Source organism: Ursus arctos, unplaced genomic scaffold (assembly GCF_023065955.2).
Source record: "Ursus arctos isolate Adak ecotype North America unplaced genomic scaffold, UrsArc2.0 scaffold_14, whole genome shotgun sequence".
Taxonomy (NCBI): domain Eukaryota; kingdom Metazoa; phylum Chordata; class Mammalia; order Carnivora; family Ursidae; genus Ursus; species Ursus arctos.
Genome location: NW_026622808.1, coordinates 53,155,096 through 53,170,629, shown reverse-complemented (window position 1 = coordinate 53,170,629; position 15,534 = coordinate 53,155,096). Strand labels below are relative to the sequence as shown.

The window sequence follows — 15,534 nt, the reverse complement described above, 5'->3', positions numbered from 1 at the left end:
ACTCTAATGCCAAATTTTGGGGAGGGAAAAAAGTCTGTTGCTCTAAAACCATTAGAATAAAATAGGAGATAAAATTCTAGAAAGGCAAGTGGCCAGAGATGGTGCATCGTCATCCTATTTAGTGCAAGTCTTTTTATCATTACCCCAAAAACTCTGTACTACCAATTCCGCTTACCAAATAAAGCTGACTGCAGATAAGTTAGAGACCAAATAGGAAGAAGCTGAAATTTAAAAATATTTAAATTCAGGCATATGCTAATTAGTAGTCTTCTGAATCCAAAAGCCCAAGTGTTACTATCATCTACTACGCAACATATAAAAGAAGGAAGAACCCAGAATTTTCAGAAAACGGAATCCATTCTCACCAGTTAGGGCAATTCTACGCTTCTAATCATGTAGTTAGTTGTCTGAAGGAGACCTTTCTGAAACGACTCCAATACAGATGTTGTGGATCCATGCATGCAAATTAGTGCCAAATTATGCCAAAAGAGAACTTTTTTATAAGGTAAATCAGGATTTTTGTCAGATACCAGATTTGAGCTGTCCATTCAAGTCAGCGGCACCCTCCATGCGGAAATACCATTATCACTTAAGAAACAGAGCTACAATAAAATCATGCATTAAGCTTTTTCCCTTACAGAACAGGAAATGCTTATGGATCCTAAACCATCTGAAGTGACTGGGGATGAGGAGTTGGGAGGGAAGTGTGAACTATTATGGCAAATAAAGTAATTCCACACATGAAGATATTCTTCTAATTTATATTTTATTGCATTATGAAAATAATACATTTGGCAAAGTAATCTAGGCTCCAAATTGAAATAAAATTCTGAAGAAAGTGTACTGATTATTTTTTAAATGTGAAATATTAGATGTATCCTAACCAATACATACTAGCATTCTTATTAGGCCAATAATCCAATAAACCTAATTATAATAATTCCACATAAAATTACAAGGTGTTTTTTGCATTCATCCATTTTATGATTAGCACAAATCTCGAGAGAACTGAGCCTCATTTGATCAAAACCAATGTAATTAAGAAACTCCTGTTCAGAAGACAATTTGAAACACTATCCAAAATTTTTATTTCCTTTGGTTCTACAAGTTGCATTTTCATCCTTATCACGTTACATTTCTCATAATCAAACATTGTAGCAGCTATAGATTCTGCCCAGTACCGTTATAAGTAAACTAGTATATTACATTTACATTATTTGAAAAATTACTGATTTTACAAATGCAAAAATGCATAAATACATGCCTATCTACACCGGCAAAACAAAGTACTCTGAACCTCCATGCTTTAAGAGACTACACCTTCTGGTGCAGGATTTCTGGGATGCCTTTCCAAGCCAAAGGATTATAGCTCTCTGACAGGGAATTCCACTGCTCTGTCCACACTGCTGAAGGGTGTAGTTAAAATAAACCCTAATTGGATGAAATTTATCTAATGATCAACATTTAAAATATGACATTTTCCACTACTCATTTCTGTTTTGCTACATTTTCAGAACTGAAAAGATGTATTTTTTTAAAATGTACTAGGATAATATTTTCACTTTTTTAAAAGGGGAAAGTGCTAAAAACATTACACATATATTCTGTATCCTCATCAGATTTCAAGTTCTTTTTACATGTTGGGTTCAGAGTCTAGATTCTAACAGGTAAACAAACTGCTCAAGGCCAAAAAAAAAAAAAAGAAATAAAAGAAAATAACATTTTTAATCACTGAGGTCTTGCTTCTTCATTTAGATCTTTTAAATGACTTTGCTGATGTGTGTTAAGAAAATGTGCCTAAAATTAGCCTTTAAAAAAATTCACATCTGAATCAGTTACTATTAGAACTGACATTCTCATCAAGCAAAGTCTGTGTAAGTGCACCTATGCATACTTGCGGAAATCTACTTCCAAGTGGGCATCAGTATCTTAAACCAGCTGAACAAGGTTTCCCAGTTTAACTACAGAAGTATTCCACCTACCCTAAAGGAGATATTCCATGAGCATTCTACAATTATCTGTATAAACAGGAACAAGTTTGATCTATGATCAACATATGAATATCTAATAAATATTAAAACTATTAAACTATAGATTAAAATGCAGATCTCTCATAGAGTTAAGTGATGGCATTTTGGTACATTCACCATTATTGTACTTTATTTAATAAAGAAATACATTTGCCCTTGCAAAAATAGCAATTGCAAGTTTACAAATAAAACCACAGACCTCAAAAGTCATGACGCTTAATCTTCAACTTATAACCAACAAATGTAAATTGATTTGTTTACAAATGGTCCATGGCACAATTAAAACAAAAAATATCAAAAGGTCACAGGATCTTAAAGAATACGTTTATTGACAATAATTTCATAAATATTCTAAAGAAAATTTCAAAATTTCTAAACTTAAAATGTTTAAAATCTGTTCTCATTGGCAAAATATCCCTCAACAAAATAATAGGTCAATAGGTCACTACAAATGAATGTCACATTTAAAATTGGCTTCACCATTTTTGCAAAAAAATTTTTAAAAATTTACAATGTATGATTTTTCTCCCCTCCTAGGTACAGTAAATCAAAATGCAGTTTTTATTTCAACTACTAGACATATTCTTAAACATATCATCTAGCTGCTGTGAACCTGACAGTCAAGTCAGTCAGTAGTATATTTACCCTATCAACATAAACGGAGCCAAATCATTTTGGTAATTTTTCTCATAGCAATTTAAGTAGTCAAAATGCAAAAGTTGTGGTCGCCACCCACATCACCCCAAAGATTATGATACAGTGTCAGAAATTGTTTGCATCAGTTTTATAAGTTCATCTGTGTATTTTCAGGTATCTGAAACTAAAAAAGGGATTCTTTTGTATTTTGATAAAAATGTACTCGAATATTTCATAACATTAATATTTATTGCTTTATATGAATACTGTATTGAAAGCCCAAGCATTCAGTTTACACACAGAAATTATACAATTATATACCGCTTCACAAAGGCAGTGAACACATTACATTCTACAAAATCTACTTTACAGAAATTTAAAAATTCTAAATATCAAAAGGTACAGCTGAAGAAACAGGTATAAATTTGGCAGCCAGTAATTTTGACAGGGAAGTTGCAGCTTGCATGACTTTTAAATATGTGAATTTGAAAATATTGAGTTTAGAGTAATCATTGTGCTTTGTGTTAATCTGAAAAATATAACACTGGCTGTCGAAGAAGCATGTTCAAAAATATTTAATTCACTTCAAAATGTCATACAAATTATGGTGGTTTCTATGCACCCCTAAAGCTTCAGTCATTTAGCTCCAGTACATTACTATAGTAATATATTAATTCTTCCAGTACAGTGGGGTTTCATACCATTGACATTTGCATACTCTAGAATAATTTAGAAAGAAATGTGTAATATTCACAATGTTCAGAAAAGCAAGCAAAAGGTCAAGGAACCTGCCGGGTTCTTCTGAGATGGTCTCATGTCAGCATTCTACAAAATAGTAAGCTAATGTTTGAACACAGTTTCCAAGATAAAGCATATTTTCTCATAAATAATGAAGTCTTTTTCTCAGGCACCTCAGAAGTATACAAAAGAATTTTAGTTTGAACAGATCTCTTGGAATGTGTTTAACCTGGTATTTTAACAGACTTATTTCCAGGGTTTCACAAGGGCCAGATTTTATCTGAATTACTCAGAAGAGAAACTGAAAACTATCTTCTGAAAGAGGTGAACTCAATCATTACCAATAGAAAAAGTATCCACCGTATTCATCTCTTATAGAAACAGAAAAATATAACATTTCCCCCCTTAGAATAATATATATATATATGTATATATGACTTAAAGTTCCATTGTACATAGTCAAACAATAAAATCTGGAAACCAGCATGAAACCCTATAATTCACATGTTAAAATGTTGAAACTATGACCAAAATATGAAAACTGCTAGAGTTGTCAGAAAGAGACAAGACAAAAAGATTTCTTGCATATGTATAAACTAAATGTGATAATCTCCAAAAGGTTTTCAAAATTATAATTATTACCTTCCAGTTTAAAAACTTTAATTCTTAAAAAAAAAAAAAAAAATCTATACACAAACCACTGATTTGACCAGACCGAAAAAAAGTCAGCGGTACGCAGGACCCAGAGGAGCTGATATTCACAGTTCTTACATGTACAACTCTTTCAGGATTTATCCCATAAAGTACTTTATTTTACAACCTGCTTCTCTTGTAAAACTAAAGGTCCACTTTATTACATAAAAGTTTTATACAGTGTAAAACCAGAACTGTATGTAAAATACTGCATCTACATGTTTCTAAACAGTTAGTCTTGTTCCATTGGTTCATCTGTGACTTCTGTGGTTTCATCGTCATTTTCCATGGATGACTCTGAGAGAATCGCTCCAGTTTTACTGGAGTTGGATCCCACTAATTCTTCTGTCTCATGGCAATCAGAACCACTACTTACAGGGCCTGTATTTTCACTACCTTCAGAATGTAAATCTTTCTCAGCTTGAGTCAGATCAGATTCCTCCATTTGATTATTTTCCTCAGAAGTCTCTTCATTCACAGTTAAGGCATCATCAGATTCTTTTTCTTGATTTTTTCTTTCTGGGATCATTTCTCTTGATGTCATAAAAGACTCTAAAAATAAGCAAATGTTGTTGTAGTTAAATTTTATTTTCAAAATACCTCCACAGTTAAGTTTCATGAATTCTGATATTCTACAGTTCAAATCATATCCCCTGAAACTCAGCAGCAACTACATACAGGTGGGAGAAAAGCCCAACATCAGCATTATAAGGAGTTCCATTATGTTAAATTCTTTCACGCAAAATGAAGTACAAGAATTTGAGGATCTCCTTACTCCACCCTTTTACAGATGGTCTCTAAATACCTTCTTCTTCCTCTTCATCCTCTTCTTCATCCTCTTCTGTACAGTGCTGCCTGGTACAACTACTTTCCTTGTCTTTATCCTGAGATGATGACGATGCTTCTGTTTCTTCTACCATAACCGAAGCAATTTCACTGGAAGATGTTTGACTGGCTGTCTCTCTGACTTCACTTTCTTTGTCAAACCTGAGTCTTTTTACCTCATGGCCCTCGGCCTCCACAGCATCTTCATCTGGATGTTTATTTTTTATAGGGCTCACTGAGGAACCTTCTGACTCAGATGTCGAAGAGTCACTGTAAATGTTTTTTTAAAGTGTCATTAATAAGACTGTTTTCTTCATCTTCCACATTCTCATTTTTAAGGTCTAATAATTTTTAAAATTGTATTTCAGTGTCAAAGTTAAATTATAACATCTGGGCAAAGAAAAACACAAGAGAATAATTTCAAGGGAACCTAAACTGTGTCATGAATATTTCCCACTAGAACTAGTCAACAAGTTATGACATTTCTGTTCAGTTCTCCAGTAAGTTAAACGTCTTCCCATAAGAGAACTACAAGTCTTCCAAATGGATGTACTCATTAAGACCTCTTACTCGTTTAGTCTGCTTTCTCTTAATGTGATGCAGAAAATTTGAGATAGGAGATAAATAAAAGGTTTCCTTTAACGATCTACAATGAGAAATAACTCACAAAATTTCCAACTCATTTACAAATCTTTTCTCTTTTCAGGTTACTTTCAAAAACAAGAAATAGAAAACATAACCATAACCACTTTACTTTATGAATATCCTACTGTAAATAGGATCTCCCCAAATCAGCAGTTTTAAGCCTCCCGTATGACCATCTTCATCATGTGCTAATGCTGAAATGTCCAGAGGCCATAAACCACACTAAAACTTTACTTGCTGTGCTCTTCGAAACAACAGTATATAGTAAAAATGAGTGCTTTTTGAAAATAATGGATAAATGTCAACCTATTTTGAAAACTTTGTTTTTAAATACAAATCACATACAAACCTGTGATTTTTGTCCTCATTTTGCTGTAAGTTTGACTCTTTGCTGTCTGTGCTCTCAGGCAAGCCATTTGTTGTCATGGGGACTGACAAAGAAACCTTTGGTCGATTAAGCGGCCTGGGTGCCCCAGGCCCATTTATATTAGACCTAGGGTAAGATAAATGAACATCATTTTCCCGTTTTGGTAAGAAGTCACCCTCCCAAGGTTTGCTTATGTGAACACATCATAGAAGTATTTACTTTGATTTTAGGGTTACCAAATTAATTGTTTAGTGTATCCTATATCTTCCATAAAATGCCCAACTTTATTTAAGAAAGTATATTGAACGTGCTTCTCAAAATTAGAAAAATGCAATCAATCTCACCGTTCAGTATAACTTGGTGAATTTCCAGGAAACATAACACCATTCATTCGATTTAAACTATTGGAATTGTTTTTTCTATGAGAAAAGAAAAAAACACTATTATAGATTGCTTAGTTCTTTAATTCTGATAAGAGCCATAGTCTAAAAGATCTTTTGCACGATCTCATAGTCACAGAACCAAACAGACTTCTGTGAGAAACAGAAGTATGGGATTACCTTAATATCTCATTTAACGCAGGTATACTCTTGTGAGAGTTCCAAAAACAAACTGTTATTGTCTATGAAATCACATTTTATAAATCCAGTGTTTCTTAACAGGAGACAACAATCTCCTCTCAACTCCCCTTCATGGAGCCCACAGTCCCAGGGGACTTTTGGCAATGTCTGAAGACATTTTTCAGGGAAAGAGGGACATTACTGGCATCCAGTAGGTAGAAGCCAGGGACAGCACTAAACTTGCTTTAATTCCCAGGATAACCACTCATAACAAAACATCAATAGTGCCAAGGGCTGTGTCTTAAACCAACACATTAATTTGCTATATAAATCTTGACAACTGGAAATACTTTTCCATCATGAGGAGGAAAGTCATCAAAGAACTATTCCAAACCTAGGAGTTATGCCCCAGAGACGCCATGGTAAGGTATCTAGGATGGGATCTCAGGGCCCTGAGTACGATGACAGTACATAAATCCACAAATCGTTAAGATTACAGTAAATCACCAATCACTTTGATACAAACCTCTTTACTAGAAAAATATAGATAATATCATTGGTAATATTTTACTTGAGGGACTGGGTGGTAGGTTCACAGTATTTATAAATGTCATCCTGCTTCATTCCATGTAAAATAAATGTAACCTAATTTAAAGACTAATGTATTAGAAATGATATAATCAGTATATACAGAAATACAAAAATCTCTATACTTACTCTGAAGAAGGATAAACGCAGCTAACAACCATCACATTCTGCAATAACAAAAATTGATGCTTTAATAGGAGGAAAAGCACTACGACATTAAGTTTAATCATTTGTTTTTAAGCTCTCAAAATCACCCTGGCAGATTAAGTTCCTATCTACTCCAATTTTACTAATAAAATTGTAGAAAACTTTTAATCAAACAACAGAAACTAAAACAATAACAGGCTAAACCTAACAACCTACTAAACCATTTGCTCCTTCTGCCAGTATTATTTTAACTCTACTCTAGCTACTTTGGAGCCCTGACATCATATATCAAATGTAATCCAGTGGAATCACACTCTTATTTTAGATCGAAATCATGTCAAGATACTTAGAGATTGAACTATTTAGGCCATGTATAATGAATTTAATTAAAAAGCAGTATCCAATCAAAGGTCTGATGTGCAGTAGCATCATACACACACAAAAAGAGCTTCAGACCTTTTTAATATAATCTTCCCAGTAATACTGACTTTACTAATAGTCAAGATTCATTAAAAGTGTAGTATGAGCCAAAGTGTTTTTCATTTGATCCCCTCCACAGCCCTCTTATTATCCATACTTCACAGATCAGAAAATGAGACTTAGGTTATGTAACTGGTCCATGGTCACCCAAGTATGAAACGCTGCAGTTCTGATTTGGTGACAGGGCCACTCCTGGTACAACTACTCTGACTGCCTCTTCATTCAAAGATTGTCAAAATCTAATTATTAAAAGTCCAATAAGCTGAAAATAAGTACTGAAGAATCATCTCAGTTTCCTGCCCTTCAGGAATCTTATTAAATCAAGGGCCTGGAAGCTCAACAAAACAAATTAATCCAGTAAGGCTCTAAGATCTACTGTAAACACTAAGTAATGGGTTTAGTCCTGCTCCAAGGTAGAATAAACTGAATTTGAATTAGAACCATAAAATGAACATTGGACTACGTTTTAGGATCAGAGAGGGAATTAGCAACCTACTGGTCCAATCAATCTTGGTTCCCACAGGGCTCCTTCACTGGTTCTTCACTCTAAACAAGTCAATTTCCTACTTTTCATTCCCTCAAACACCTTGATGTCTTTGTTCATCACATTGTTTACTGGATCCAAAATCCCCTTCCCTTACAACATCCCTTACCCACAAAAAACACCAATGCTTTCTTCATTCTTAACTCTGATCTACATCTTTCTCAATATCTAAGTTAAATTTTTCTATCAGATTTTCCAAAGTTGTGCACTTCTGAAATCCCAAAATGAATTCCATGGGTAAACAAGTGTGCAAAACACAACTGAAGTTCAAAGTATCAATTCCAGAACTTTGCAGAGCCTTTAATGTTAATGTATACTAGGAATTTTGAAGATACAGTAAGCTGCTTTCCCCAAACTTAACTGATCACAAGTCCTCTCTCTGTGCTCCTCCTATTAAATCTCACTCCAAAACTTAGTTTTTCCCAAATTAGGAAAAGAATCTGGAAAAACTTCAGGTAGGTTTCAGGAAACCTATTCGAAGAAAAGGTGCCTGAAACAGAACTTACTCAGTGCTCTCTTCTGAAATAGATTAAAGTTTAATATAATCCCAATGATAAAATAAATACCTTCTCTACGCCTCTGAGAAATTTGTCTGTTCCTGTATAGTTTCTCCTTGGATCTGTTAGCAATTCACATAGTCGCTGAATAGTAAAAGGGATACTGCAAAAGAATATAATTTTATAGTTTGAGGTCATTAATTACCAAGAGAATTAGAAACATTTCACTCTTGCTATTTAAAGATTTATCTAGTCACCCATGTATTAAGCAACAAAAGAAAATGCTACCACAGGGGGATGAATAGATGAGTGACTTAAAAAATAGGCAAGACAATAAGCATACCTGTCTTTTTAACAAGAAAATCCCTTGCCTTAAAAAGCAATTTAAAAAAGAACACAAAATTTTAAGTTTCAAAACTAATGGAGAAATATATTTTAACATTCTGAGTATGATTATTTAAAGTTTACAAGAGAGGCAACACAAATAATAATCAAATTACAGTTTATTAAATACAGGAACTTCTCAAGGATTCCTTTGCACACAAAGATTTCTTTACAGTGTCTCCAAATAAAACTACAAATGCTTTGTTATCAGACAGAACAAGGCAAATGATTTCAATGAAAAAGTATTATAAATAGGGTTCTGCTCCAAGGGCACCTGGGTGGCTCAGTCGGGTAAGCATCTGCCTTCGGCTCAAGTCATGATCCAGAAGTCCTGGGATCAAGCCCCAGATTGGGCTGCCTGCTCAGCGGGGAGTTTGCCTCTCCCTCTAAACCCTCCCCCCTTTCATGTTCTCTCTCTCTCTCTCAAATAAAGAAAATCTTAAAAAAAAAGGGGGGGGGGGGTTCTGCTCCATAGTCAGTTTTACATACAATCTATGTTTCATCAGATATAAAATACACACAAACACAATCAATATTTTGATAAGTGCCTTACCATAATCAAATTTTCAACTGATCATACCAAATACAAAACTGATATAAGTTGGAACTAAAATCATTTATAAATATTAAAAAAAATTTATCTCACATACTATTAGCATTCCTCACAATTACAGTCTGAACAGCAAACATAAAAGCATTTGATAGGACAAACACAGCTAAAAAGTATAAACATAAACTTCAGACTTCATTATATGCCATTCAAATCTATTTATTTTCCTTATAAAGAGAATTACAAAACCTCAAATTAAGAGTTAATATTCACAAAGTTCTTTACTATGTATAGGCATTTTGACACAATACTCTCCCACAAAGGAAAGCCACTAGTGCATAATAGTGCCAAGACTCAAACCCAGTGTCTCTAACTTCAAATCCCTTGTCCTCCTCTCCATTATTCCTACTTAAAATCTTGTTTATTTTCTAATGGGACAGACTATATTTAAGTTCTTATATTCTTTGCATCAATATTATTCTTATGTTCTTACAAAAAGTCAGTGTCAGGTTTATAACAAATTTTGAAAAGGTATAAAGTGTACGTTATTCATACAAAAATAAACATTTTACTTATGAGAGGCCAAGAATAAACCTTTTCTCAAGTAGCATCAAAACCTAAAAATCACAAAACTATCTCTCGGTCAACAAAAGACTGAGTGCTAACTAAAAGACAGAATGTGTGTCTCATATCACAAATACTCAGAAGCAACTAGAAATTACAGAACTCTGATGTTCACCATAACTGCTAAAGGAAAGTCCTTTGGGTTTCTGAGAAAGCATATGGTTTCTTCCTTTTGAAAATATGGTCAAAGTGGAGTACACACACAGTCAAAACTAAGAATCTTAGTTTTGCACACCAACATTACTAATAATGAAACAGCTTACTGTTCTATTCATTCCTATAAAGATACCACTAAGGGAAAACCTATAGCTAATACACAAAACTGTTAACTGCATTAAAAAATTTAGGAAAATATTTTCCCAAGCTACGTACATAATAAACAACATGAGTTTACAAATTGAAAACTCAGATTTGATTGAAAGCTGAAGGGAAGGATCTCCTCCTTTATATTAGGTTCAATATACAAGTTATGTGTACACATATACATCTGAAATGCAGTACCACCTTGATTTCTGAGTATTAATGGTATACCTGCACCTCTGCCCCTTCTACAAGTTCACTACTTTCCAAACCTCAATCACACAAACTCCACCTATGCTATTCCCTCATTAACTAACTCATAGTGATACTACAATTAAAAGTGTATAATTATTCAAAAATAAGCAAAATAGCACCCAGTGTTAACAATATTCAAATAATACTTAACTGACAAATACTTCAACAGATATTATCTATGTCTTTTCCTCCAACTAAATTTCTTTCAAATACCAAAAACCAGTATTTTCCCTTAAGTTAAAAACAGCTTTAAAACATAAGTATCTTTAAACTTTCTGTTTAATAATGTTTACATGTTTTGGCTAATTTTCTTCAGGAAGATAAGTAAAAGTGTAGCCAATTATTAACAATGCACGTGTTGGTAAATAATACTGCCTTTAGGAGGAAAATGTATTATGTCTGCACAGCACTGTTAGCAATAAAAGCCTATGGTAAAATCTGTTTACTCCTTAAAGACACTTTCAGGAACTTTTGAGGTATTTTACGAAGTGTCCAACAGATGGCACTAAAATGTCATATAATACCCACCCCCTTGCGTATGCAGGCTAAAATACAAGTATTACTTGTAAATAAAAGTATCCTTTGGAAACATTAATATGACCCTAACAATTGCACTGAAGGTCCCTTTACACAGTTGTACTTTTTAACCTTTTAGGTAAATATCAAAGTCTACCACAAGCTAGAAATCAGAGCATGTAAATAGCTACAATAAATGTTAATAAAATTTTGTACACAATGTTATCAAGACACAATAAACTGTATGCCAAGGAAGCAAGCCTGAACCTGGAACATTTAATCTAAGATCTTTAAAAGGAGGTATAAGAATAAACCAGATAAACAATTCCAAAATGAATGGATGGTACAAAAACTATATGCCAGGTTTGCTCTCTGTCAGTCTTTAGACATAGCATACAAAAGTTTATTCTAACTCCTGAAAATATTAAAACTTTCTCCAGTAAAAATCACTAACTAAATTAAGACCCTATGTGCTAAAAAGAAAAAAAGGAAAAATGCACACAATGAAAAATCTGAACCAGAGTCCCTAAATGTGGAGAAATGGGGTAAGGATGTTCATTGGAACTGTACACTGTAAAATAAGTAACTTAACAGAAAAATATCCGGGGTTATTTCAAATAGAATATATTCAGTTTACTCTGCAATATAATACCTATTTGCCTGCCACCCTAAGATAAAAACTAAGATTACATAAGGAACTGGGCAGGTAGGGGGGCGCTTTTAAAAGGAACATGACTAGCTAGCATTTTCAACTTTAAAAAAAAAAAGTGTGTCTACAAAATCCAATTAAAGTTGGGGGGGGGGGAAAACCTACATTAAGGATCCAAAAGTGACAGGTCCTTTCAAATGGTATTTACTCAGAAACACAACAGAACACTGATGTCCAGTCTACCGCCGATGTACAAATTATAAGGTAGTGTCGTTAAAAAGGTATACTTGCTAGCCCACTGAGAGACCGTGTCCAAGCTGAATTTATCACAAAGTTTCATGTTCACATCTAGGAAACAGGAATTCTGAAAGTATACTTCTCACTACTGATTATCATTAAGACTAAATAAAATATAATGTATATAAACCATGTGAAAGTGCCTGAAATATTTTATAAGATGTTCATTAAATCTTAGTTCCTATCATCATCCTGATCTCACCCACTAATTAATGGAGGCTGTAGAAAGCTGTTTACAAACACTCCACAGACCAACTACAGAGGAACAAAACCAAAAGTTTATCTCTGTCTTTTAAAATACTCATTTTAATTCGAAGGAGAGCAACTAACACATTTTACATTAATTATAGAGTATATCTGAATTTGACTGCAATGTGTACCCATTCACTGAATTTAAAAAAAGTATCAGGGCACCTGGGTGGCACAGTCAGTTAAGCATCGATTCTTGATTTCAGCTCAGGTCATGATCTCAGGGTTGTGAGACAGAGCCCTGGATCAGGCTCCCCATTAGGTGTGGAGCCTGCTTGAGATTCTCTCTCCCCCTTTCCACACCCAAGCCCTTAATACTCGTTAAGTCTTACATACCTGAAGGCTATGAGAATTCAAATAACAGGAAAGGGGCTGAACATCAGAGAAAGACATCTAAGCATGAATTAGCACTTCAATGCTATTTTTAACAGAAAGAAATTTTAAACAATAAGGCCAACACCTAAAGGAAGAATTTCCAATCTTATATTTTAAACTGCGAAATTACAGTTTGACTAAAATTTATCTTAGTCTATTTAAATGTTTCATCAAGATGCACAAATATTCTGAATGTATACAAGGTATTCAGTTGGAAAGAAGACATTCAGAAAAGGAAAATGCATTTAATTCAGAAATCTAAGATAAAAATCAGATAATTGATTACTCCTTTGTAACACAAGCCACTTTCCTCATGAAAAAAAATAAAGGAATATAAAATATAACACAGAGACCATCTGAGTCTAAAAACTAAGAGAGGGGTGCCTGGGTGGCTCAGTCGTTAAGCGTCTGCCTTCGGCTCAGGGCATGATCCCGGAACTCTGGGATCGAGCCCCACATCGGGCTCCTCCGCTGGGAGCCTGCCTCTTCCTCTCCCGCTCCCCCTGCTCGTGTTCCCTCTCTCGCTGGCTGTCTCTCTGTCAAGTAAATAAATAAAATCTTTAAAAAAAAAAAGTGTTTTCTCTTGATTTAAAAAAATAAATAAATAAAAATAAAATAAAAACTAAGAACCATAAAATCAGACATGTTATGAAAAATGTTAAAATAGACAGCTCACTTAAGTTTTATGCATAAAGATGTCATTTCTCTTATGTCCTTATTTTCTATGAACAGCTACATTTATACTATGCCTTAGTTAACAGAATTACTTAAATCCGACTTGAACTATTCAGGTAAAAACTAGCTTAAATGTATCTCAGTTATCACCAAGAATATAAAATAAATAAAAAATATCTATATATCTATCTCAGTTATCCAAGGTTGAACAGGTTCAGTTTTGTTTACTCTTAAGTCCTACAAAAATCAGAAATATCACTGGAATCATGAGATATTATCTATCTTTATCTTAATTATCTATGCAATATGCTCTATCTGTACTCAGGTTTTAGATTTGTATAAATATACACATAGTTAGATATTCTTATATATGTATTTTCTACCTCAAATCAAATGTCAGAAATTAAGATTTACTGAAAACACCAATATAAAATGACAAGTACAAACAATTAAGAAAATGAATCAGCCTCTTTAAATAATGCTAAGTAATTTGTAAACTAACTGTGCCATTCCCCATCCCAAAATAAATGTGTAGCAACTGTCAACACTTTCAATCAAGTTAATCATCTTTTGTAGTGCCTATAGTAGTCTGAATTGTCACTGTCCTGGCATCAAATCAAAAATGTCAAGAAAAAATTAAACTTCTGCTATATCCTACCTTTCAATTTAAAACATTTTATTAGAACATCAAATCAAACCAAATGACCAAAGGACAAGACAAGGCAGGGGTAAAACGAGGAGGGAAGGCTACTAAATAATTCCAATTCTCAACTAGTTATGCTAAGTGAAAGAGAGAGAAGAAAACAGAAATAAACACATTTAGCTAAAAGATTTAATATGCTCAACAAATACTGACACAAAAACTCTTTTTCCCAACCAACTGAAGAGAATTCAGGAAGCAGCAATAAAATAGGTCAAAGGAAGTAAGAGAACAAAGTAACAAAAAGCTAGAACCTATTCTCTCATCCCTGAATAATCTCAAATTAACTGCAAAGCAAACAATACAAAATCAAAAAAGGATTATGCTTTAAATTTATGATCCAGATTTAAGAGTATAAAAATCTCATATACGACCTTTTAAAAAAGTATTAAGAGGCACACTGTCAGGTGCAGAAATTTGGTATCTGTGTGTGTGCAACACACATACAAAACAATGTGAAAGTTTTTAGGAGTAAGAAAAATCTGGTCAATCATGTACGTTAAAGTAACTTTAGAGAAGAAATTCAATATTCAGAAAGACTATCATGCCAAAAGATGAAAAGCGCCCTTCAGTTGTAACCAACTATACCTGCCTTAGAAAGAGGATGTGACAATTAAAAAGATTTTTAGGTATCAAATGGTTATGTACTTTTTCCAGACCTGCTCATAAATACATAGCCACACTACTTTAGTCAACCGCCCACAGTAACTGAAATTTACTGCTTATTTTAGAAAGGTCTTAGGCTTAACAACATTGACAAAGGAGAAGCAAAGACACACAGTTAATTTATATTCATTATTCTTCAATGTCAGCAATTTAGAGGATGTATCACTATATTTTAAAAAACTACTCGCAATGTAAATTACATTCTTTCTACCCCTTGAAGTCCCTCTTTGTGTACTAGTAGGAATGAACTACTGGAAATAAAATATAAATATAAAAACATGCTCTTATTCCCTTTCATTTATTTATTCAGTACTTGTTTGAAAACCTACTGTTCAGGCATTCACTGTTGTAGGCCTTGTTTGGAAAAGACAGTTAACCCTGTTTTCCAGATTCTTACAGTTCAAAAACTCAAGCCAACAAGTGAATGGACAATTTCCACTTCAAGAGGGAAAATTTAAATGCTGACAATATACTACAATAATTTTAGAAAAGGGATAATCTTTTTCAGGACTAAATACTGTGAAGCATTTAATAACAGAGCTTT

At 33.6% G+C, this 15,534-nt stretch overlaps 1 protein-coding gene across 4 annotated transcripts in view; it reads right to left on the bottom strand.

The window, feature by feature from the left end:
* Positions 1-747: 747 nt before the first annotated feature.
* Positions 748-15,534, bottom strand: part of PPP4R2 (protein phosphatase 4 regulatory subunit 2) — a 52,908-nt gene continuing 38,121 nt past the window's right edge. For all 4 annotated transcript variants that reach the window (XM_026501246.4, XM_044385015.3, XM_048226677.2 and 1 more), the window contains 6 exons: positions 8,820-8,913; positions 7,212-7,249; positions 6,279-6,353; positions 5,917-6,060; positions 4,903-5,192; positions 748-4,649 (listed from right to left, as the gene is read on the bottom strand). In XM_026501246.4, coding sequence (XP_026357031.1) covers positions 4,330-4,649; positions 4,903-5,192; positions 5,917-6,060; positions 6,279-6,353; positions 7,212-7,249; positions 8,820-8,913 — 961 coding nt within the window. In that variant the 3' untranslated portion in view covers positions 748-4,329. The remainder of the gene's footprint in view (positions 4,650-4,902; positions 5,193-5,916; positions 6,061-6,278; positions 6,354-7,211; positions 7,250-8,819; positions 8,914-15,534) is intronic.